The following is a 26,669-nucleotide window of genomic DNA, read 5'->3' as shown; positions in this document are numbered from 1 at the left end:
TTGAAATTTTTTAAGAACTTCTCTTAAGATTTTAAAATTTTTTTACAAATAAATAAGTTCTTTAAAAGAAGATCTATACTTTTTTGAAAAATCTTAGGAGAAATTTGTGATTTTTTTAAAATTTTAAGGGAAGTTTGTGATATTTTTTATTTTTTTTTATCAAATCTTGGTAAGTTTACTTAAAATAATCAAGATAACAATTCAGCAAAAGTGCAATCCAAAAATGCATTCACGGTTAGAAATCAGAAATGCCTAAGTGGCATTTTTGGAATTGAAATATCTACGTAATAAGAGTGTACTGCCGTCCTCGACGTGGCACATTTTGATTGTCGAAGCCGCGTAACTTGTAACTTATTACAACGCTTCCGAGTACAGGAGATCTCGATCGCTTTTTCTTATTCCCGTCTGAGCCTGCGTCAGGCTTCGCTTCTGCCTCGATCGAGAGAGAACGTAGGCTGTTGGCCTTTACAGAGTTCGGAGAGAGAGAGAGAGAGAGAGGGAGTATATAGAGCTGTATCAGATCTCTCTGATTCTTCACACTCAGCCATGGCTCAGCCCCTTGTGAAGAAGGACGACGATCGCGACGACGAAGGTACGTCTTAAATCTCGTCAATTCGTGCTCCTTCTTCACTGATGATAACTTTGCACCTGTAATTTTATTCAAAGATTCTCGATCTTTGAGTGACTTTCAAAATCTACTCCCTTTTAGCATATTCGGATTGATTCTTAGCCTAGTAGCTTCTCGATCCGTCATTTTGGTTCTAGATCTGCATGTTCCTGGAAGTTTGTTCAGATTATCTTGGCATTGCACGAATGATTGATCCATTTTAGTTAATTTGATATCTTGTTCCTTGATTGTTCATGATTGGTTGTTTTTATCAGAAGTTTGGTCACTACGGTTTGAGCCTCACCATTGATTTTCTGCTTCGATGGTTTAAATAATTAATCAATCTTTTCTGTTGGGGGATCTGTGCATTTTTATTTAATTATGGATGTGTAGAGATAACGAGCGCGAAAAATTGCTTAATTTGATTTGTTCTTGTTTTATGGTCTTTTTGTAGTTGTGTGCGACAGCGTAGATGATTAGAAGTTTGGATCTTAAGTGTCTAATTTTTGTTTAATATGCAGCGGAGTACTCTCCATTTCTAGGTATTGAGAAGGGTGCAGTTCTTCAGGAAGCTAGGGTTTTCAACGATCCACAGCTTGATGCCAGGAGATGTTCTCAGGTTTTGGTTTGACATCCCAGTTCTGCATTGGATTTGTTGATTAGCTTCTTCTTTGGAATTGATATCATTCTCCTTCTCATCTCCAGGTCATTACGAAACTTCTTTATCTACTGAATCAGGGTGAAACATTCACTAAGGTCAAGTTTCTGCAGCATTTGCTGAAATTCTACGTCTCATTTTATTTATTTGCGCTCTCCCCCCACCCTACCCTAAATGACATGTGGTTTTAGTGTCAATTTTTATTTTTTATTGGTTTCTACTTTCTATGCTAAATTATAGATTGAAGCAACAGAAGTATTCTTTGCTGTAACGAAGCTTTTTCAGTCAAAAGACATAGGTTTAAGAAGAATGGTCTATTTGATGATAAAGGAGCTCTCCCCCTCAGCAGACGAGGTAATATGGACAAGTGATTTGGTTCATTTTTTTTAGTTTATACCTTTTTATTCATTGTGAAAAAAGCATACTGACTGTTTATAATTTTTCCTGAAAGGTTATTATTGTCACAAGCTCCCTCATGAAAGACATGAATAGCAAAACTGATATGTATCGGGCAAATGCTATTCGTGTACTTTGCCGAATAACAGATGGGACACTCCTCACACAGATAGAAAGGTACTTAAAACAAGCTATTGTCGACAAGAATCCTGTTGTAGCAAGTGCAGCCCTTGTCAGTGGCATTCATTTACTCCAGGTACCCTCGTGTTGTTCCTTGTGAAAGAAATTGTTTTCTTTTTGTTTGTAGAATATTTCACTTATATTTTGTTATTAAATTTTATAACAGACAAATCCTGAGATAGTCAAAAGGTGGAGTAATGAAGTGCAGGATGCGGTTCAATCAAGGGCAGCCCTTGTGCAATTTCATGCCCTTGCACTGCTTCACCAGGTATGCTAGAGTTTGACATTGAGAGTTTTAGTTAAAACCTTGATTAGCTTGTTTGCTTTGTAGCAGAACCTTTAATGCGGTTTAATTGTGTGGATAACTGGATATGCTAGTAGTTAATTTGTCCTTTGAGGGAGTTGACTCATTTTGATGCGATGAAGTCATTCTGTTGTGAGTTGCACCTGTGTGTAACATGCAGATTAGGCACTTTTAGTGATATAATTCTCTTTAAAATTATGCAATCCTAATTGCAAAAAATGATGATTGAATCTCTTTTATAGATTCAATTGAAAATTTGAAAAGACAAAGAAATGGTCAGAAAAATTGAAGATAATACAAAAATAAGCAACAAATTGTTCATGAATGAAGGGTTATACTCATAGTTACCAGAAAAGGCTAATGCTAATGCACTAGCAAACCACTTATTGGTACAAGCGTTCCAAAATGTGGAACATTTTTGTAATGGAATAATGCTAAACCTAATGATCCAAAATTTTAATTCAATATTTTTCACATAAAATGACTTTTTATTAGTTAAGGCAATCATATAATTTAATTATATTTCTGTCATTGTTAATCTATTTCTCAACAGAAAATCTATTTTACGTTTAGAAACACGTCAACAGCTTCCCCAGAATATACCAGTGCCATTACACCTTTTTAACCAATATCTATTTATGTATACCTAGAACGTTTTCCATATGTAGAGCATGTGTTGTACCACAATCCCATTCCCGTTCCACGAAGCCAAACATTCCACGTTCTAGGTAACGTTGGTTATAGAGAAAGCAGACAATCCTATTATATTTATTTATTACAAACTTCCCTATTTCATGCTTAAATATTTAGTTAGTCTTTCAAAGCAAATTGCTTCCCAATCAGCAAGTTAGCCTATTGCCAATGCTCAGCATACCAAGCTGAGTGGTGTGCCAGGACCCAAAATGTACAATTGAGGTAACTATGGAGTATATATAGAAAATGCATCACAATTATTTTGTTGGAAAATTAGTTGCCATCTAAATAACATAGAACTTGGTGAGTGCATTCATCAAGAAATAACAACAACAACAACAAAACCAAGCCTTAGTCCCACTAAGTGGGGTCGGCTATATGAATCCTTTTCCGCCAAATTATGTGATCATGGACCATTTCTTTTGATAGATTCAAGGATATTAAATCCTTACTCACTATCTCCTCCCAAGTTATTTTAGGTCTACCCCTACCCCTTCTACTGCCCCCCACAGTAACTAAGTCACTATTCCTCACAGATGCACTATAAGGCCTACGTTGCAAGTGTTCATACCATCCGAGTCGTCCCTCCCTTATCTTATCTTCTATAGGAGTTACACCTAACTTACCATGAATATGTTCATTCTTTAATTTATCTTTCAATGTTATACCACTCATCCATCTAAGCATCCTCATCTCGGCAACTTTACTTTTTGGATATTATGTTTATTCTTCGCCCAACATTCCGATCCATATAGTATAGCTGGTCTTATAGCTGTCCTATAAAACTTCCCTTTCAATTTTAAGGGTATTCTACGATCACATAGCATACTTGAAGCACTTCTCCATTTTACCCAACCTGCTTTAACTATATGCATTACATCATCTTCAATTTCTCCTTCAGCTTGCATAATAGATCCAAGATATCGAAATCTACAAGTGTTATTTATTTTTTCATCATCAAGTTTAACTTTGTCTCCAATATTCCTCCTATCATTACTAAAATTATATTTCATTTATTCTGTTTTATTTCTACTTATCCTAAAGCCTCTAGATTTCAAAACTTCTCTCCATAATTCTAACTGAGCCTCTACTCCATCTCTAGTTTCATCAATTAATATAATATCATCTGCAAACAACATACACCATGGAACCTTTTTTTGATTACTCTTAGTCAATTGGTCCATCACTAAAGCAAAAAGATAAGGACTCAAAGTAGATCCTTGATGTACACCTATGGTAATTGGAAATTCTCTAGTTTCTCCATTTATAGTCCTTACACTAGTCATTACTCCATCGTACATATCCTTAATGACATCGGTATACCTACACCATATACCATTTTTTTCTAAAACCCACCATAGAACTTCTCTAGGTATCCTATCATATGCTTTCTCAAGGTCAATAAATATCATATGCAAGTCCCTCTTCTTTTCCCTAAACTTTTCCATTAATCTTCTTAAAAGATAAATAGCTTCTGTGGTAGATCTCCCAGGCATAAAACCAAATTGATTTTCTGAGATCTTCGTTTCTAATCTTAATCTTTGTTCAACTACTCTTTGCCATAGTTTCATCGTATGACTCATAAGTTTAATTTTATGATGGTTATTACAATTTTGAATATCTCCTTTATTTTTGTATAAAGATATTAAAGTGCTTTTCCTCCATTCATCTAACATTTTCTTAGTTTTTACAATTGTATTAAATAAATTAGTTAACCGTATAATTCTGTTATCACCCAAGCATTTCCAAACTTCAATTGGGATGTTATCTGGTCTCATAGCTTTCCCATTTTTCATCTTTTTTAATGCAAACTTAACTTCGTTAACACTAATTTTGCGAATAAATCTTATATTTTTAGTCTTTTCCTCATTTGACAATTCTAAGTTTAAGCCTTCTATTTGGTTTTCGTTAAACAACTTACTAAAGTAACTTTGCCATCCTTCTTTAATATCTTCATCCTTAACCAAGACAATATCATCCTCACTTTTTATGCATTTTACATTTCCTAAGCCCTTGCTCTTCCTTTCTCTAGCTTTAGCAAGTTTAAATATATCTCTTTCCCCCTCTTTTGTACCTAATCTATCATACAAACTATTAAATGATCTATATTTAGCTTCACTAACGGCCATTTTTACATCTTTTCTTGCCTCTTTATATTTTTCAAAGTTATCTCTATTTCTATATTTTTGCCACGTTTTATACCAAATTCTTTTTGTCTTTATGATTTTTTGTACATCTAAATCTCACCACCAACTTTCTTTGCTATTCGAGAATCTTTCCCTTGATTCACTTAAAATCTCTTTTGCTATCTTTTTAATAGAGCTAGCTAATCTATTCCAAAGAGTAGTTGTAACTATCCTATCCTCTAAGGTCCAATATTCGGTAAGGATTCATATCATAGTGATCTGACAAATTTTACGCTGGCTGTCAGCTACCTAACGCAACCCTACTCCTTAACCCGGGCTTGGGACCGGCTGTGTGTGAGAAAATTAGGACATTAAGAAATAAATTACTAAAAGAGGAGGTAGTAGGTTGTATTTTTTACTTGATTTGAAGAAATGATAATCTAGAATGCAAGTCTTGAAATAAAATAAAAGATCCAATAAAAAATTGATTTTAACAGAATTTAATCTCTTGATGTCCTCTCTCTCCCCTCTCTCTGCGCAATGTATAGGCTGAGTTGTGACCAACGGTGGCTAATTCTGCCTTTAATATAATGATAAAAGGTGCCTCTCATGTATCTGTTAATATTTTGGTTCGGATTCACCATTTTCAGTGTTCCAGTCAGATTGCAAATAAATCATGAGTGGGGTTGTGGTCATTGTGCTAGCAGGATGTGGTGATCCTAGTAAGAATGTTCAAAACTGTTTATCTTTATGGCACCGTTTACTGGCAGCATCTTGTATTCCACCATTAATTTATTCAGTCATACAGTGCTCAATAATTTCCTCCAAAACAGTAGTGATGAGTTTTATTAGCTATTATATGGTTATCCTATGCTCAATTACGTCACCATTATTTTTGAAGAAAGAACTGACTTACATCTTTGTTGGTCTCTGGTCACTCATAATTTTAGAGCTGACTTACATGCTTATTTCTCAACTCATATTTTTCTGTTTCCACATTTACTAATTCATGGAATTCAATAATTGACTATACACTATTACACTTGAATTTTCTTGATGTGGCACAATGTTTTAAAATTTTCAATCAAGGCTTTCCTCAAGACAAGGCATGCTCAAAATGCTGCGATGATGAGTCTAAAATGGCAAATCCCAAAGGCAAATGCTAAAAGAAGGCTTATGCAATTGTATAGGAGCCATGATTAATTTGGCTGGAAAATTTTAGTGAGATTTTTATATGAAAGAAATGCCTTAAACAAAGTCTCATGTCTAAAACTCTTGAACCTCACCCTTTCCAAAACAATTGGGTGTTGCACCTTAGATCTTGAAAATAATTTGAAATTTTCAATGCTGTAGTTTTCTCTTGGCATGATTATTACAAATTTCAATATCGAATTGGAGGTTAATGGTTCGAAACAGTTTGAGTTGAAGGTAGAGGTCTATGTTGGGTCAATTTGAATTTTTGCACTCATGATAGCCAACTATTATAGCCGTATAGAAGTTCTTAGATGGTTTGAAGATTCCTTGCGTCACTGGCTTACAAATATCAATACTTTTCAGTGTGTGCTTTTATGCACTAGCCAATTATTCTGGTTGCAAATGTCAATATCAAATTGGAGCTTAATGGTTTGAAATTTATCATTTCATTTATTACTTTTTTTTCCTCATAAAATTTTGAAATTTATGGTGTCAAAAAGTAATTCCTGAGCTACCTGAATAAGCATTTTTGTATTGGGTGGATAATAGAGAAAAAAATGTAATGCCCAGTGCACAAGGCTTCTATGCCATATTGGAGGCCAGGGAAGGGCTTAATGTGCAGAGTCTTACCTCCACATTTGGAGAGGTCATCTTGCATGTTTTGGATGCATGACCAAGTATGGTTGTAACACCTTTCCCATTGGGTCAAGGCTCATACAGTGCATAAGGTGGATCCCGGATGATGGCTGTTGTTGAGGCTCAATGTATTCCATTGATGCTTATGCATAATTCAGTCAGTTTTTGCGCGTGTTTTCAAGAGAGTTCGATAAGAATGATTTTTAAATGCCAATAGAATATTTTCTGATATTCTACTCCACATTTAAAAGCAGAACAAGGGTGCTGTATGGTGATTCTGCAAGTGAATTGTCAAATTCTCTTTAATCAGTGTTCTAAGCTCTTGCTGTTGTGAATAGGTTAAGGAGTGATTTCTGAGTGAACCTTGGGTTAATATTTTGGGCCATTTGGAGTCATCACGGAAGTTGCTTCCTTGTACCGCTTTGCTGAGTTGAAGTTCTAAAAGCACGAAGTCTTCTTTCCACATGTACACACAAATCAGGCTTATGGTTTTATTATTCTCACTTCTCACATTAAAATTACACTTGCTAATTGCAAGTATGCATTTCCTGTAGTTATTTGTCTTGTTATACTGGTGTTTGATCCAACCATCATGTCAAATATGGATCTTTGACCTTTGTTCTCCTTTGATTTCTGTTGAGGATGGCAACATCTAGGAACTGCACTCATTGTCGTAGGTTATGAATTTAACCTGCCTGGCTCAAGGAAAGAGCAAAAAAATAAGCACCATTTGGCATTACTGTAAAAAATCATGCAAAAGCTAGAAACAAAAACTATAAATTAGAAATAGAAACTAAAAATCGAAAACTAACAACTTGTTTGGTTAGTATTTCTAAAGCTAAAACAAATTAGAAACTTGATTGGATAAATGCTCATTCTTGCCCTTGAATCAAACAACAATGGGAAAAATATCATGAAAATGATAAACGTACAAAATAATATGAATTGAAAATATTATAATAAAAAACTAAAAATTATTATAATTATTTTACTTAATCATTATATTTTGAACTTCAGTTCACAAGAAAACTCTTATTGTACATGACATGAGGAATAGTAAAGAAAAATATTTTTAAATGGAATTTATTATTTATTATTTATTTGAAAATTTATGATTATTTTTATTTTAATTATATTTTAGATTCATATGATCATTTTATTTTAAATTAATTAAAAAATATGTATAAAATCAATACGTTGCCAAAACAATTGAAAACCATTAAATTTGGTTTTCAGCTTTTATAATAAAATCTGATCTTCCGTTTTTCAGAAACAGCTGAAAACTGACAACAAAATAGAAAACTAGCAACGTAAGCAAACCCTTTTTCATAATTTATTTCTTCACTGTGTACAGAAACGTAAACAGAAATGGTATCAAATAGGCCCTAAAATTCCAACCTGGTTCATTTCTATGCAAGGAAAAGAAGCCTTTTTCCAATACGTAGTCGACTCATATATTTAGCAAGTTGTTATTTGCTATTAATACAAGTAATAAGCATTTATATGGTGATGTTTGTAGTTAGAGCCCTGAAATTCAGAAAGGGGTTGCTCATTTCATGGTTAGTATTTTCTTATTGTGCTTTGCAGGAGTTCTCATTATTCTTATGACATCATTTGTGAAAGAGTAGCATTTAGGCTTTTACTCTTCTAGAGAGAATGGCTGTCATTTGATTGATATGATGGAGTCCTCACTAATCATGAACGTGATTTAAATGTTTTTAATGAACATGTCTATTTTTCCAAACATGCAGATAAGACAGAATGATCGATTAGCTGTTAGCAAGCTAGTTACTAGTTTGACAAGGGGAACAGTTCGCTCACCTTTGGCCCAGTGCCTTTTGATTCGTTATACTAGTCAGGTGCATGTCTTTGACTAAATGACTATATTTGCAGTTGGTAGAGGTGATTCATTTTTGGGCCATCATGTTCAACTAAGTCCTGCATAAAAAATTATCTTTGCAGGTGATTCGAGAGTCGGGCACCAACACACAATCTGGTGACAGACCATTTTATGACTATCTTGAGAGCAGTCTTCGCCACAAAGCAGAGATGGTGATCTTTGAAGCAGCAAGAGCAATTACAGAGCTTAGTGGAGTCACAAGTCGAGAACTGACTCCAGCTATTACTGTACTACAGCTCTTTCTAAGTTCTTCCAAGCCAGTGCTGCGATTTGCAGCTGTCCGCACTCTGAACAAGGTTGATTTTCTCTAATTTGCAACAAAATGTACTGCTGTATTTTGCCATTCACATAGTTGGTTAATGCCATGTCGTTTGGTATGCTTCATGTCCACTTTGTTCAAGGCTTGTAGGCTGTTGGCACACCACCGAACAGCTTAAGCTTTGAGGTTAAGGGTTGAATTAATGCGTGCATTCAGCTCCTTCACTGAAGTTTTATCACCTCTCACTGTTGTGGGTTAGGGGGCATGTATGTTTTTTTGATCTGTAAATGTAAATTTACATTGATCAAAAATGGTTTGTACATAATACACTGGGCATACCCAGGAAAGACATCCATTACAACTCACAAGGTTATCTCCAAAAATTCGAAAGAACATCAAATCTTGAAATGTTTAATACAATGAAACCTTGGCATACCCAGGGCCAACAAGCCAATCCAGAAATAGTGCCTTTTACATGAAGAAAGCTTTCATCTCAATTCCCAGACTCCAGAAGATGTGGAAATTTGTCATACAAGGTTCTGAATATGTTTGTCTGAATAAATCTTACCATTGCTTCAGTTGGAGTGTCTTTGTTTTCAAACTCTCTCTTATTTCTGAAGTGCCACAAACAATAAACAGCAGTGGCCAAGCAAGCCCTCTGTGCAACTGATTGGATACCAGTCCCTCTAGCCTCTTTTTTCAACCATTTAAGTGCAGCTTTTAAGGGAGTCATGGCTCTAGACCACCCTAGCCAGCATCTTAAATAATTCCAGACTTTAGCACTTACTCTGCATTTGAAGAAGAGGTGCTCCACTGTTTCCAGCTCTGAGTTACAGAAAGCACAATTTAAATCCCCCCCCTTCACCCATTAGTTTGTCATTTGTCAGCAGCTTGTCCTTAATACAAAGCCACAAAATGAAGGAATGTTTTGGTATGCAACCATTCTTCCATACCAGAGGGTGCCATGGCTTCTTAATTCCTTTTTCTCTCCAGAATTGGTAAGCTTCAGAGCATATCATTTGGTCTCCATTAGTCCACTGTCTAAGCTGTTGATCTGCATCATTACTATTCCTGAACTGCTGCAGCATTAGATTCTTTATTTCCACAATTTTCTTGAACATGGGAGAGTCTTCATGTTTCGATTTAGCTTCCCACACACTCTTCCCCCTGAGGTATATCTGGTTTATCCACTTAAACCACAGTGAGTCTTTCTTCATATGTATATTCCACAAAGTTCTAGTGAGAAGTGCCCTGTTCCAGGTTTTTAAATCAAACACCCCCAATCCACCTTCATCCTTTGGGAGACATAACTCTCTCCAAGCAACAAGGGGTTTTTTCTTCCCCCCACAAAAACACTCTACATAATTTCACCACATGCTTCAGAACTGACACTGGGATGGGAAGAATTGACAACCAAAAAAATTCAATTCCCTGCACTACTGATTTTATTAGCTCCAGCCTACCTGCATAAGACGGTTTTCCTAGGCCATGAACCAATAGGTTTTTCAATTTTGGTGGTCAAGGGATAGTAGTGAGCTGCATTTAATCTTGTTGAGGCCAATGGTATACGCAGGTATCTAAATGGAAAGGAGCCTTCTGAAAATCCTGTCAGATTCCTAATGTTGTCAAGCTTATAACCACTGATGCCAGCTGAGTATACATTGGATTTTGTGGGGTTTGCTTTCAGTCTAGAGCATTTAGAGAACCTTTCCAAACAGTCCATCAACTTCTTCACTGAGGAATAATCACCCCTAGAGAAAAGAATGAGGTCATCTGCAAACGCCAAATGAGCGATTCTCAACTCTTTGCATCTGGGGTGGAAATTGAAATCAGAATCATTTTCTAAGGCCTTTAGTAGCCTAGATAAGTAATCCAAGCATAACACAAAAAAAATAGGGGAAAGAGGGTCTGCTTGTCTCAGTCCCCGTTTCCCTGCAAAGAAACCATGATGGCTGCCATTCAAGGAAAGTGAGTAGGATGTCGTGGTTACACATTCCATTATCCACTCAACCATCCTATCTGCAAATTTCAGACTCACAAGCATCTCTTTCAGAAACTTCCAAGATAAGGAGTCATAGGCCTTTTTTTAAGTCAACCTTCAGTATACATCTACGAGAAATCCTCTTCCTATCATATTTTCAAACCAATTCCTGAACCAGATATATATTCTCAATCATATTTCTCTGTCTTACGAAGGCTGAATGAGCTGGGTTCACAAGCCCCTCCAGCACTGGACTATTTCTGTTGGCAATTAATTTGGAGATGACTTTGTATATCACATTTACAACATGATATCAGCCTGAAGTCATGAACAATATTGGCATGTTGGGTTTTGCCTATAACCACAATTGCTGTGTGGTTCAATTGTTTAAGCAGTTTTCCTTTGAAAAAGAACTCCTTAACAGCCTCCAGAAAATCCTCTCCAATAATGTTCCAGGCCGATTTGAAGAAGTATGAAGAGAGCCCATTAGGCCCAGGTGACTTGTCATCACCAATACTAAAGAGAGCCTCTTTAATTTCCTCATCAGATACTTCCCTGGCCATCAAAGAAGCCTGATCATCAGTCAGTTTGGGACCTCGAGCAATTACTTCAGCCTCAATAGAACCTCCAGCAGACTCTGTCCCAAGTAACCCCTTATAGAATTTCAAAAATTCCCCAGCCACCTGATTAAGTGATCCTGTTTACTCCCCATTATCTCTCCTCAATTGGGAAATATGGTTCCTGACAGAATGCCTTTTCAACAGGCCAAAGAAAAATTTGGTGCTCCTATCACTGTTATTGAGGTACCTGACTTTAGCTTGTTGAGCCATGAAACTCCTGTTTGCCTCTTCTAATTTACCAGCTCTGACCCTTTTCACATCAACCTCTCTTTGTAAATCAGTATTTCCAGGATCGTTATCGAGGCATTGCTGGGCATACCTGAGCTTCTCTATAGCATTTTCAACTCTAGCAGATATGTGTGAGAAATGAGTAGCATTGAGCTCCTTCAATGGTCCTTTAAGAGCCTTTAGTTTATTAGCCAGCTTGAATAACTTAAACCCCTGCACCTCACAACTCCAGGGGTCCGTGTGTCACGGGCCGACTATTTCACACTTTTGTGAATGGACCGTGCAGTGCTAGCTAAAACACTCTTGTTTAACTAGCCAGCCTATCGTTTATCACAATTCATCCACGAAACACTTACATTATCATTCAATCAAACGTAAGGAAGCAGTAAGCAATAATGAAAGTAGTGGCAAGTATGCAGTAAACATTGAAGCAACACAATTCATTAACAACACCTCCGTTAACATCGTGTGTCTAGTGAGGTAGGCAAGTAGGCTAAATACGTTGACAATATGTAGTGAGTTGTACAAGTTGATGAACACTCATCCTTTCCAAAAGAGCTTTCTATGCAATTCTCATTCTAGCATTAGGAAACATCAAAGTGATCGTGAAGTCACGCTGCCTTATTTGTCATAGGGAGAAACTACTACTAGAAAATAAACCTACACTAGTATTTACGTGATGGAAATCCATTCCAAATGCACAAGACAAGCGGTCACAAGCAAGCATAATTCCCTGAACAAGCTCAGCTCGTGACGCTCCCCCACTTATGCGGTCGACGTCCTCGTAGACTTTGATACTAGGTACACTTCAACTTTGTCTACGAATGGTTGCATATCTTCCGCATAAATCCAACTGATTTCTTCATTACCAAAGCCTTTCCACTTCACTAAGAACTCTTGCCGCATCTTGCTTGAGGATGTGAACTCTCTGTTTGCAAGGATATCTTCAACTTCACATCTGTCAGGTTGAACTGTCTTCGATTCTGCTCTGGTCGATGGATTTCTGCTTGGATCTTCAGTGTCGGCATTGAACGACTTGAGGCAGCTGACGTGAAACACGGGATGCACTTTCATCCAAGTCGGACGGGTCGATTCTATAAGAGGCCTTCCCGACTTTGGCCAAGATGGAGACTGGTTCTTCATATTTGCAAAGTAGTTTCCTATCTCGTCCTCGTAGTGACCTGATCTGTTCAGGATTGAGCTTAACAAGCACCAAGTCATCTATGTTGAAGTGCTACGGTCTTCTCCCCTGATTCGATCACTTCTTCATCCGCTTAGAAGTTTTCTCTGGTGAAGATGTACGCCCTAGGACTCTCTCCTTTGTACGGCTCATCCACCGTGTGAGGTGACAGCGGCTGCCGGCTGCTGGCCTGTAACAAGCTCAAAAGGGCTCTTGTTGGTTGTTGAGCTCTTTGGAGCGTTGAAATAGAATTGAGCCACATCAAATAGTTGCACCCAATTCTTCTGGTTGACATTGACGAGATGGCGCAAGTACTCTTCCAGTAGCCCGTTGAATCTCTCCGTCTGTCTATCTGTTTGTGGGTGATAACTCGAAGAGATGTCAAGATGTGAACCGAGGATTATGAATAGTTCTGTCCAGAAGTTGCTGGTGAATCTTAAGTCTTGACCACTAACAATATCTTGAAGAACACCCCAATATTTCACAACATTCTCAAAGAACAGTTGTGTCGTTTCCTCTGTTGAACAGTACTTTGGTGCAGGCATAAACGTACCATACTTTGAAAACCTGTTTATAATCACAAGTATAGACACTGCATCTCCCACTCTGGGTAGGTTGGTGATGAAGTCCAGTGAGGCACTTTCCTACGGTTTGGATGGTATTGGTAGGGGCTCCAGTAGCTCTGCAATCTTCCTCCGCTCCACCTTGTCTTGTTGGCAAGGGAGACAAGTTTAGGTATAATCAACCACATCATCACGCATGTGTGGCCAATAATACCTCTGCTTCAGTAAAGCCAAAGTGCGTTGCCATCCTGGATGTCTGGCCCACATGGTTTCATGACACTATCTCAATAGTGTCTTCCTCATATCACCAGATCGTGGCACAAAGAGCCGACTACCATGGGTCATTAGCAATCTGTCTTCCATCCATAACTGATGGGCTTTCCCCTCTTCAGTCAGTCTCATAAGGTTCTGCGCAACTAGATCTTTGGCTAAGTTCTTTTGGATGCGCTCCCGCATCGTTGTGGTAATAGTACTCACAGTTAGGTGTGTTGCCATCTGCAAGGTCACCAGCTCGGCCTTCCTAGTCAGTGCATCCGCTACTTGGTTCAAGCGCCCCGCCTTGTTCTCTATGGAAAAATCAAATTTGGACAAGAATTCCTGCCATAGGCCTTGCTTGGGTGTCAACTTCGGCTTTGTGAAGAAATGACTAACTCTTGAGTTATCTGTTTTCACCACAAACCTTGACCCTAGTCAGTAATGCCTCCACACGTGGAGACAATGTATCACTGCTAGCATTTCCTTCTCGTACGTAACAGGATGTCCCTCCTGTAACAAGACTCCTCCAAGGGTGAAGTCGGATGCATCTGTTTGCAACTCGAAGGGTTTCGTGACATTCGGAAGAGCAAGTACCAGATTTCTCATAATGGCATCCGTCAATTCATCATAGGCTTTATGGCACTTCTCAGTCCGGTTCCACCCATGACCCTTCTTCAATAGTTTTGTCATGGGAGCCGTTCTCCGCAAATACCTCGCTATGAACTTCCTTTAATAGTTGGCAACACCAAGAAAGGAATGCAGCTCCTTCATTGCCGTTGGGATCTTCCATTCTTGAATCGCCCTTACCTTTTCCATATCCATCCTGATATGAGACCTTCATCACATGATCAAAGAATTTGATGCTCCGCTGAGTGAAAGTGCTCTTCTCTTTCTTCACATACAGACTGCCCCCCCTCAGCCCGTTGAATATCTTTTGTAGATGCTCTTCATGTTCCTCCAGAGTGGAATTGTAGTCCAAAATATCATCCAGGTACTCACGAAATACTTGGTTCATCAAGGTACATATTGTTGCAGGCGCATTCGTCAACTCGAATGGTATCACCAAGAATTCATACGCCCTATATCGCGTCACACAAGTAGTCTTCAGCTCATCCCCTTCAGCAATCCTTACCTGCTAATAGATTGGCTTCAAGTCAAGTTTAGTGAAGTACTTGGCATGACTCAGTTGATCCAACAAATCAACAATCAACGAAATATGATACTTGTTGCGCACTGTCACCTTGTTGAGCGCGCGGTAGTCTACACACATACGCATGCTCCCATCAAGTTTCCTCTGAAACAATACCGATGCTCTGAGCAGTGCTTTGGAAGGGCGAACATATCCTGCTTCCAACAACTTATCAAATTGTTTCCTCAGCTCTGCTAGCTCTAGGGCGCCATCCGATATGGCTCCTTAGCAAGTGGTTTCACTCCTGGCAAAAACTCGATTTCATGCTCCATGCCCCGTCATGGAGGCAAGTTATGAGACTGCTTATCCGGCATCACCTCTTTGTACTTATCCAACACAGCTTGCATGGTCGTAGGCACTAGCTCTTGGCCTACTTCATCTACCACCACTATGGCTAGATATGTCTGCTCACCCTTTCTGAACCCCTTCTTGAGTTGCATGGCTGAAAGGAACTTCCCATCGTTTCCTTTCATTGCAACGGCTTGCACCATGCACGAGTGATCTCCCATCAGACACATAGAACTAGCAAAAGGCATCAACATTGCCTTCGTCTCCCTCGGGAATTCCATTCCCAAAATGACTTGAAAGTCATTCAATTGCACCGCTGTGAAATTCGCATGACCTGCTTGCTACCCAAGCTTCACAAGCACTTGCTTGACTACTCCCAGAGTAGGCTGGGCTATAGAATTCACTGCTTTCATGTGTCTTGTATCATTCTTCAAGGATAAGTTGAGTCTCCATGCTTCTGCCTGTGAAACAAAATTATGAGTAGCCTCGGTATCCACCATAGCACGGGTACTCTTTCCATTGATCCTCAAGTTCACAAACATCAATCCTTTTGCTTGTGTAACTTTTGGTGCTTTTGCCTGCTTTTCCAATGTGTTCTCCTGCCGCATTGCACCCATCCTTGGGGTATCCTCCTCTTCCCCATCACTTCCCACCTGTAAGGCATTAAGTGTTGCTTTGTGAGGGCACTCAAAAACTCTGTGAGGGCCTTGACACAAATAACACGAAATTTTACTCTTCCCAGCGTGTGTGTTGAACCTTTGAGACGATGAAGCTTCCTTCGAAGTTGAGGCTTTGTAGTTGGCTCCCTCACTTTTGGGTTTGCCCTTCTTGAAATATTTTCTGCTGTTTCCCCCTACGCCAAACTCTTTAGACAAAGCGGTAGTATCACCAACGTAGTCAATCAAGCGCTCCGCGACAGCTTGTGCAGTAGACTAGTCTTGAACTTTTACCCTATGAAGTTCTGTTCTTGCCCACGGTTTCAACCCCTCAAGAAAATAGAATAGCTTATCCTTTTTCGACATGTCTTTGATATCTAACATCAAAGCAGAAAATTATTTCGCATATTCCTTGATTGATCCAGTATGCTCGAGGTATCTCAGCTTTTTCCTAGCATTGTACTTAACATTCTTTGAAAAGAATTGGGCCTTGAGCTCTTTGTTCAAGTCTGCCCTCAATTCACTACACAACGCCCATTTTCAATTTCATTGTACTTAGTACGCCACCATAGTTTGGCATCACCTACCAAGTACATGGTCGTAGTATCCACTTTCACCTGTTCTGAGTCCGTCCTTCTAGCGTGAAAGTACTGCTCCATATCAAACAAGAAGTTCTCCAACTCCTTGGCATCACGGGCACCCCCATACCTCCTGGGTTTTGGTACCTTGGTCTTGCTAAATTCCAGAGTGTTAGAGTTTCTCATAACAAGAACCATCAAATTTATCTTTGCATCCAGATCAGCTATTCGAGATTGCAAAGTTTCCACAATATGGTGAAAGTCCTCTAACATTTCACCTATCAAACTTGCTTGATGCTTTTGTGATTCCATCACTTCATCAACAAGTCCCCTCCGTTGGGCCATCTCTGTGGCTACATTGTTGGCTGTCGTCTCAGCCTGTGCTTCTAGCGCACTGATTCTCTCAGCATTGGTTGGTGCCATAGTCATTTACTAAAGCTTTCCCAATCCCACAACGAAGGTAACTGAATTCACGTAGCAACTCACTGAACTCTGATACTAGGTGTCACGGGCCGACCATTTCATACCTTTGTGGATGGACTGTGCGACGCTAGCTAAAACACTCTTGTTTAACTAGCCAGCCTATCGTTTACCACAATTCATCCACGAAACACTTTTATTGTTATTCAATCAAACGTTAGCGGAAACAGTAAACAATTATGAAAGCAGTGGCAAGAGCAGTAAACATTGAAGCAACGCAATTCATTAACAACACCTCCGTTAACATTGTGTGTCTTGCGAGGGAGGCAAGTAGGCTAAACACGTTGACAATATCTAGTGAGTTTTACAAGTTGATGAACACTCACCCCCTCCCTTAAAGAGCTTTCTATGCAATTCTCACTTTGGCATTAGGAAACATCAAAGTGACCGAGGAGTCATACCGCTTATTTGGCATAGGGAGAAACTACTACTAGAAAATAAACCTACACTAGTTTACATGATGGAAACCCATCCCGAACGCATGAAACAAGCGGTCACAGGCAAGCATAATGCCCCAGACAAATTCGGCTCATGTAGTGCATTGTTTTATTCATTTACTTCAATGTTGTGCCTTGCTTTTTTTGAAAACAAAATCTGTTACTCCTAGTTTTCAATGGATTGGAAAGTGTTTGGAAATTTGCATATAGTGATCAGTGAAGTTGAAAGCAAATATACTACTTCAGCCTTGCATGGAATGGGTCTTTACTAAAATCATATTCAACCTCCTCTGCCAAACCATTGGTTTTCTGAAGCTTGATACTGAAGGGTAGAAATATATATTTTTTTGATTTTTGTAATGTGATTTGAAAGTTGATTCTAGATGTCGAGCTGTGAAACTGAAGTTATTTAATGTAAATAGTATCTTTTGTGTGGATATTAGACCTTAAAGATAAGCTTGATAATTTAGGTCTATATTACTCAAATTGTTTGCAGGTGGCAATGACCCATCCCATGGCTGTCACAAATTGCAACATAGATATGGAGAGCTTAATTTCTGACCAGAACAGAAGTATTGCTACACTGGCGATTACAACACTTCTTAAGACAGGAAATGAATCAAGTGTTGACCGCTTGATGAAGCAAATTACGAATTTCATGTCAGATATTGCAGATGAGTTCAAAATTGTTGTCGTGGAAGCCATCAGATCATTGTGTTTAAAATTCCCGCTGAAGTACAGATCCCTGTGAGTGTTCTTGGATTTAGCTTAGGAACGTAGATGTGTTTTGTGTATGCATTTTTTTCATTGACTGGGTTAAATAACTTAATCTTTTTCTATCATATATATTTTCAGGATGAATTTCTTAAGCAATATTCTCCGAGAAGAAGGTGGGTTCGAGTACAAGAAGGCAATTGTAGATTCAATTGTGATCCTTATTAGTGATATCCCTGATGCAAAAGAAAGCGGGCTGCTTCATTTGTGCGAGTTCATTGAAGATTGTGAATTCACCTACCTATCCACGCAGGTGGGTGCATTTTGGCTATCATTCATGTGCTGCAATACTTATTGAGAGCCTCCTTTTTTAAGCTTCAAAATTTCTTATTGTAATGTCTTCTGGTTTTCAATCTCTCTCTCTCTCTCTCTACATTATCAGATACTCCATTTCCTTGGAATTGAAGGGCCAAAAACCTCAGATCCTAGCAAGTATATTCGCTATATTTATAACCGAGTAATTCTTGAGAATGCAACTGTTCGGGCTAGTGCAGTGAGCACATTAGCTAAGTTTGGTGCTATAGTTGATGCATTAAAGGTAACATGGTTTGTTTTATTGTTCTATCAACATTAAGTTTTAGGAAAACTATTGGTTACTAAATCAGGTGGAATTTTTTATATACTTTGCATTGCAGCCTCGTATATTTGTTCTGTTGAAACGTTGTCTTTTTGACAGTGATGACGAGGTGAGTTTCTATGTTCTTTCAGTTCTAAAGTTTTGGTGCTTGTAAGTTGTGCGCGTGTATTCTGGCACTTTTAGAGTTTTTGTTGAATTTCAGAAGGTTCTGTATACAATTATTATTATTGTTTTTATTGAATTTCAGGAAGTTATAGTGTTCAATTAGCAACTCAGAACAGAGGAAGGACAAACATAAGAATGTGGTAGGAATCACGTTACTGGTAAAAGCATGGAGGTAGTTGATTAGGAGAAAAATTAACATAATCTACCTTCAAGAAACTAAGTGGATGAGGGAAAAAGCTAGAGAATTTTAGAAATCAGGATTTGAATTTTGGTACACTGGAAGGACAACATAAGAATGTGGTAGGAATCACTGTAGACAAAAGCCTGAAAGATAGTGGTGTAGATGTTAAAAGAGAAGGATTTTGTTTTTTTTTTTTTTTGGGATCAATAAAGAAAATTTGATTAAACATTAAAGGTCATCAAGGGGATGCCAGACAAGCATGCATGGCGAAAGGAAATCACCCACATTGCAGGGTGTCCAAAAAATAAAAAAAATTGCATTAGTGTCAAATGAAAGCAGTTCAGTGTGCCACCTTGTCACAGTAGTGATCCATCAGTCTCTGCATTGATCCTTCAAAATTTCTTGTATTTCTTTCCATCCACACATACCGGAAAAATGGCCAGGGGAATGAGGGATAAAGCTTTTCTCCTCCAGCCCTTACAAGCCCATAGCTCTTCTTTCATTTTTCTGGCAGTATCCCACTGCTGCCTGGTCATAGAAAAGGCCAAGTTCCATAAGTTCCTGGTCCAGGAGCAGTCCAAGAGTATGTCATTGCAGATTCAGCATTGTTCGAACACGGTAATCTTCCCTAGAGTTGCCTCCCATGCAAAAAGAGCAACCTTTGTGGTGCTACTGTTTTCCAGTTGGGTTTCTGGGGGAAATTATTGCTGGTTGCCACCTACAAGGAGGTTGGGTGGTGAGATTCTGGCAATAAGATCTGACCATGCAACTGCCATTTTTATCCAAGCCCCACTTTGGGTCAATATTAATGTTCTGATATTGAGATTTCAGACAAGATATAATAAATGTGATTAGTACTTCAAGATGTTCTTACAACGTGGTCTTAGGACAGGAGATAATGATTGTTATTAATGCCTATGCTTCTCAAATAGGCTTAGCGTAAAACATTAGAAGGCAATTTTGAAAAGATATGAATAATATTATATTGATTTCTTGAAGGTCTTGGAGCAGTTGAAGCCTTCCTTCTTTCGTCTTGGTCCGCTTTGGCTCCTGATCTTGAGTTCACTGTTCTTGGCCTCAGGGTTGGCTTCTTTCTGAGCCCTTGCCTTTTCGACACTTTAGGCCCCTGCCTTTGGCCTCGGCCTGGTCTTGACTTTCCCTGGTCAAGTACTTTCAATCTAGCAGGCTAGCTGCCTGTGCCGCCCCAAGTCTTGGATATTTTGGCGCAGGCTGGAGGCCCTGCATGAAATTGAAGAGCCGCCCCCCCTTCCTCTTATAAAAAATGTCCTGGGAGAACTATGAAAGATGGCCTTCACATACTCACATATGGGACCTGTTTGCTTCAGCCTTATCAACATGGTGGACGACAACCAGGCAGAAGGGAGATATTGAGGACTGAGACAATCTTCATAGTAGCGCATGTTAAATGGTCACACTGGAAAGGACAATGATAGGTTACAAAAAGATACAAGGATGACATGGATATGGAGATAAAATGAGTCCAATCTTAGACTTTGCCATGTTGTATGATCTTATAACAATGGATGCATGCTTGAAGGAGAGAGAAGAATGCTTAATAATTTTCAAGAGTGGACAAAATAAAAATCGAACAAATTTTCTAAACTATTAGGGTTGATCCTTTTTCATGTAAGGATTGTAAAATTATATGAGGCAAAGGTTTAAATTACACAACATAGAGTATTATTGTTAGATAACGGCTTAATGCATAAAAAATGGAAGAGAAAGGATTACATATATATCAATATATCAATGTAAAAGAAGGGAGAAAATATAAAAAAAAATGAATATAAAATAATCAAATATGGTGACTGGATAATAGGAGATGGCATAGACATACATTGGCCTTGGAGTAGGATAGCTAATTCGATGAAAAAGGTAGCAAAATAAATTTTTTTGGTGAATCTAAACAAAGATTCTTGATTAGTAAAGAAAGTTGGTGGTGTGATCAAGACGTCCAAAATGCTGTTAAGACAAAAAGAAAGTGGCTTAAAACTTGGAAAAAGTGTAGAAACATGGAAAGCTTTGAAAAGTATAAAGAGGCAAAAAGAGATGAAAAAAAAAGGTTGTTAGTGAACCTAGACGTAGAGCATGTAATAATTTATATACTAGATACAAAAAAAGGTAAAGGCATATTTAAACTTATTAGAGCTAGAGAAAAAAAGAGCAAGGGCGTAGTAAGCTATTTAATGAAAACCAAGAAGCATGTTTAAACTTAGAATTGACAAATGAGGTAAAAAAGTTTAAAATTTGAGATGTTAATGAAGTTAAGTTTGCATTAAAAAAGATTAAAAATGGGAAAGCGGTAGGATTGGATGATATACTAGTTGAAGTTTGGAAATGCCTAGGTTATAATGGAATTATTTGGTTACTGGTTTTTTAAAGCCATTATAGAAACTAATAAATGGTAGCGAAATGGAGGAAAAGTACTTTAATACCTATACACAAAAGTAAGTAGATATTTAAAATTGTAAATTGTACTAACTATTGTGGAATTAAACTTATGGGTATGAAACTTTTGGAAAGGATCTTGGACAAAGACCAAGGTTGGAAATGAATGTGTCAAAAAATCAATTTTTGGTTGCGAGATCAACTGCATAAGAAGATTAATGGAAAAGTTAAAGGGAAAAAAGGACTTGCAGTTTTTATTGACCTCGAGAGCCTATGATGGGTACCTTGGTTCTAGAAAAAAGCTATATTGTATGTGGTAAATATATTGATGTTATTAGGGAAATGTACTATAAAGTAATGACTAATTTTAGGACTATAAGTGGAGAGTCTAGGAAATTTCCAGTCATAATAGGTGTGCATGAAGGGTTTGCTTTGAGTTCTATCTTTTTGTACTTGTGATGATGAACTTACTAGTAGTATGTAAAATGGGGTTCCATGATATAGGTTTTTGATGTTGTCTTGATTGATGAAATTAGAGGCAAAGTAGATTCAAAGTTGGAATTATGGAGAAGTTTTAGAATATAGACGTTTGAGAAGAGATAAGATAGAATATATGAAACGCAATTTTAATCGTGATAGGAGATATATTGGAGAAAAAATTAAGCTTAATGGTCAATAAATTAATAGCACTAGTAGATTTTGATACACCTTGAATCTATTATGCAAGCTCAAGGAGCAATTGAAGAGTGTGTAATACATAAAGTTAAAGCAGGTGGAGTAAAATGGAGAAGTGCTTCTGGCACGTTTTGTGTCGTAGAATATCCTCAAATTTAAAAGGAAAGTCATATAAGTTATGACCAGCTATTTTATATGGATAATGTTGAGCAATTAATAAACATATCTGAATAGTAAAAGTTGCCGGAATGAGAATGCTAAGGTGGACAAGTGGTATAGTGCTAATTGTGACAAGTTATGCATAACACCTGTAGAAGATAAGGGAGGGACGACTGAGATGGTTTGGGCATGTGCAACATAGGCGAAATAATGCACTAACGAGTGGGCTAATTAATGTTAGTGGAGACTTAGAATAACTTGCAATGAGATGGTAAGGATTTAACATCCTTTATTTGTCAGAAGATATTGTCCAGGATTGTGCATGTTGGCGGAAAAGGATTCATGTAGCCGACCGCACTTAGTGGGACTTAAGGCTTGGTTGTTATTGTTGTTTTTATTATCATATGTTTCTGCCTCGTTGGTTTGTAAGCAGCTGACTATGTTAATCTGTTCACAGGTTCGTGATAGGGCAACACTCTATCTGAATATGCTTGGGGGTGATGGTTCGGTTGTTGAAACTGATAAAGAAGCAAAGGACTTCCTCTTTGGGTCACTGGATGTCCCACTGGCCAACCTGGAGACAAGTTTGAAAAATTATGTAGGTGTTCGTACATTCTCTTAAACTCTCCGAAGTTTAACTTCTTGATCACTGTCTTATGGGTTTTACGGATGCAGGAGTCCTCGGATGAACCATTTGATATTAATTCTGTACCTAGGGAAGTCAAGTCTCAGCCGCTTGCTGAGAAGAAAGCCCCAGGTAAAAAGCCTACTGGTTTGGGTGCTCCTCCAAGTGGTTCCACAACCACTGTTGATGGATATGAGAGGCTGCTATCCTCTATACCAGAGTTTTCAAACTTTGGAAAGCTTTTTAAGGTATCTTAATCACTCTGTTTCTTTCATCATGAAATGGAAATAACTACTCATTGTGCTGAACATCATAATTTATACTTTTCTTCTTACCAGTCCTCAGCACCTGTAGAACTGACAGAAGCAGAAACAGAATATGCAGTCAATGTTGTCAAGCATATCTTTGACAACCATGTTGTGTTTCAGTACAACTGCACCAATACGATTCCGGAGCAATTATTGGAAAATGTATGAACATTCTTAATGAAGCTGATTTTTCCCAATCATCAGTTTGGAGTTCTTTGTAATTCTTTTCTGCCTGCTGCCAGGTCACTGTTATTGTGGATGCTTCGGAAGCTGAGGAGTTCTCTGAAGTAGCATCCAAGCCTTTAAGATCTCTTCCTTATGATTCACCGGGACAGACATTTGTGGCATTTGAGAAGCCAGAAGGAGTCCCTGCAGTTGGAAAATTTTCAAATGTGTTGAAGTTCATTGTTAAAGAGGCAATATTTCTTTCATTGCCCTAAAATGCATGACATTTTTTCCCCTCCCTCACTCTGCTGGTGAAAATTACCACTGCTTAAATTAGAAAACAAATTGCTCTCAATACCAGTTTTTGGGTTATAGCTGATTTTGCTTTGGGCTGTTGCTGTTATCTCATGTTAAAGCATGGAAACTGGTCTGGTAAAACTAGTGTTGTCAAGATGTTTGCATCTAACTGTGACCAGTTGCCCATTATAATGCAACACCTGTGGGTGTTATAGAATTTGATTTCAGCAGCAGAATTTTCTCTGATCAAAGCAAAGGCCAGTGTAAATATGCAATTGGCTGAATCACTTCTACTCATAGATTCTTGGTGAAGCTAGGAAACTCATCCAAGAAAAGCCTCAAAGAAGGTACTGACAAAGTGATAAGCAGCAAACATACACTCCATGGTTGTGACTGATTATATATTTGACTGTTATAATGCCGCATCTGTGGGTGTTATAAAATTTGATCTTAGCATCAGAATTTCTTCTGATCAAAGCACAATCCTGTGCAAATATCCATTGGCTAATTCCCTTCTATTCCTAGATTTAGAATGGCTTGTTGAAACAAGGAAACTTGTCCCCGGAATAAGGCCCAAAGCCCCAGATAAATTGATAACCTGCAAACATTACACTCCATGGTTGTCATTGATTATATGTTTGTTTGCATTACCAGGTTGATCCAAGCACTGGTGAGGCAGAGGATGATGGTGTTGAAGATGAATACCAGCTGGAGGACCTTGAGGTTGTTGCAGCAGATTACATGTTGAGAGTAGGTGTCTCCAATTTCAGGAATGCATGGGAAAGCATGGGTCCAGAATGTGAGCGGGTGGATGAATATGGCCTTGGTCCAAGGGAGAGCTTGGCAGAGGCTGTGAGTGCCGTCATCAACCTTCTTGGCATGCAGCCTTGTGAGGTAAATTTGTTCATTATTCAGTACATCTTTAATTTACAACCCCTCAAATCTTAGTAAAATCGATGGTCTCAGAAGCAGCATTAATGATATTTGGCAACATGTAAAGCAGGAGCGTGCTATGAAATGCTATAATAGTCTTACCTAAAAAACTAATACGTCTTAGTTTTTAGTAATGCAACAACTGCAACAACATTGTGATCATGCAATTGTCTCGTCACTAATACTTTCGCTTTTGTGGTGGTATCAGGGCACAGAAACAGTCCCAAACAACTCGAGGTCACACGCATGTTTGTTGTCTGGGGTATACATAGGCAATGTGAAGGTGCTCGTTCGGTTGTCATTTGGAATTGATGGACCGAAGGAGGTTGCAATGAAGCTGGCTGTTAGATCTGAGGATGAAACTGTGTGTGATGCCATTCACGAGATTGTAGCAAGCGGCTAGTTGGTTTCCTCCCAAAGGATTCTTTCATTTCAATTCTATTTCAGCCTTTGGTTCATCCTTCTAATGGATCCATGATGGATGGCTGCAAACGAGTACACAGTGGGGTTGTAGAAAGAAAAGTGAGATGCTACCTTTCGGTGAGTGTTTTGGCTTGCGGGAGGGGTTCATTTTAAATCACAAAATTAGTTGAGCTCATTTCTGTACTGGTCCTTTGGTATGGTGTCATTGGCCTCAATGGGTTAAAGAGGGGATCTGTGTCCTGTCACACATGTTTTGCTTCTTGTTTTATCCTTCTCTTTTGTTTTTTTGCTTTTTTGTTTTTATTAATTGTAGGTTTCATAAATGCCTGCTTGATTGAGATTTGGCGCACAAGTCTTGTGAATTTTGAGGTACTGCCTAGTTTATTATATTTTTTTTGTATTGCTACAACAAGAAGAACAGCTAAGCCCACCATCCTCTTACCCATTTGTATTGGGCTAATTTGTATTCAGTTTTTATGCTTTTGAAAACTTTACGACATGTTTCCACTCGTGACCTTACATCTCAGGAAATGCGGATGTAAATTCTAGCATATATGTATATGTATGTGTATGTATATGTATGTAGAAGTCTATTTGTTTTGTCTGTTTATTACCTAAGAGATACGAGAAATGAAATTGAAGTGTAAGGTTGTCACTATAGAAGGGTCAAAGGTAAGGTTGTCACGGAGGTCGTCCCTGCGCATCTTCTTTACGTGGAAGATATGAGAATGACCAAAATCAACCTTGTAGATACTTCATTTTGTTTCGGGACTTAAATGACAAAAATTAGGTAATTTTTTTTTTTATAAAATGAGAAAATACAAGAAAATAAAAAATATATAAGGAAATAAAGTATTTTTTTTTCACATTGAAATTAGAAAAAAAGAACGAAGGCTGGATTTTTCAATCTCCATGTTTATACTTGCATACATGCACTAAAGAGGATTAGTTAGGAAAAAATAAAAAATGAAAGCTGTTTGGTAATATAATTGAGTAATTTAAATTGGTTAATTAATTTGATTAATCAATTAGCCTTTAAGTTTGATTGATCAATTTTAAATTGATTGATTAATTAAATTTAATCTAATTGTTTCCTTTAAATTATAATAGAGGCCTTCTGAGGGTGAGAGAGGGAGTTTTTTCCCGATTTATCTTTTTTTTTTTTAAATATATTAAATAATATCATTTTTGAGAAAATAATTCCTGCAATGACTCTCACGTAATCTTGCTACTTGGAGTAGTGAAATTTAAACAAATCTCGCTACTTCAAGCAGCGAGACTTGCCACGTGTCACTTTGGAAATTATTATCCCAAAAATAATATTATTTAATATATATATATTTTAAAAATTAAATCAAGAAAAAACTCCTCACCTCGAAGTGAAGTTTTGAAAAGTGCTTTCATGGACTTTGGCGTTTCCCGAGGAGCAGACTCATACTAGACCCTTCTACTCCCTCTGCCATCCCTATACGTCAGGCATCCCCAAAGAAAAATAATTTATTATTAAAGGGAAGGGAAGGAGGTTGGGCTTGGGGCGGTTTGAGTGATCACACCGACACAGTCCAACTAG

At 38.0% G+C, this 26,669-nt stretch overlaps 1 protein-coding gene across 1 annotated transcript; it reads left to right on the top strand.

The window, feature by feature from the left end:
- Window positions 1–341: 341 nt before the first annotated feature.
- LOC131154856 (coatomer subunit gamma-2) lies at window positions 342–25,593 on the top strand. The gene is made up of 18 exons (XM_058107646.1): window positions 342–592; window positions 1,129–1,226; window positions 1,313–1,363; window positions 1,506–1,619; window positions 1,717–1,917; window positions 2,008–2,109; window positions 8,546–8,653; window positions 8,757–8,990; window positions 17,905–18,155; window positions 18,264–18,435; window positions 18,565–18,720; window positions 18,818–18,868; window positions 22,806–22,946; window positions 23,024–23,221; window positions 23,312–23,443; window positions 23,524–23,697; window positions 24,398–24,637; window positions 24,885–25,593. The coding sequence occupies exons 1-18, from the start codon at window positions 547–549 to the stop codon at window positions 25,077–25,079; spliced, it is 2,664 nt and encodes an 887-aa protein (XP_057963629.1). The 5' UTR covers window positions 342–546; the 3' UTR covers window positions 25,080–25,593.
- The last annotated feature ends 1,076 nt before the right edge of the window (window positions 25,594–26,669 follow it).

Source organism: Malania oleifera, chromosome 5 (genome assembly GCF_029873635.1).
Source record: "Malania oleifera isolate guangnan ecotype guangnan chromosome 5, ASM2987363v1, whole genome shotgun sequence".
NCBI classification, from domain to species: domain Eukaryota; kingdom Viridiplantae; phylum Streptophyta; class Magnoliopsida; order Santalales; family Ximeniaceae; genus Malania; species Malania oleifera.
Note: the sequence above shows the minus strand (reverse complement) of the source record. Positions and strands in the feature narration are given on the sequence as shown.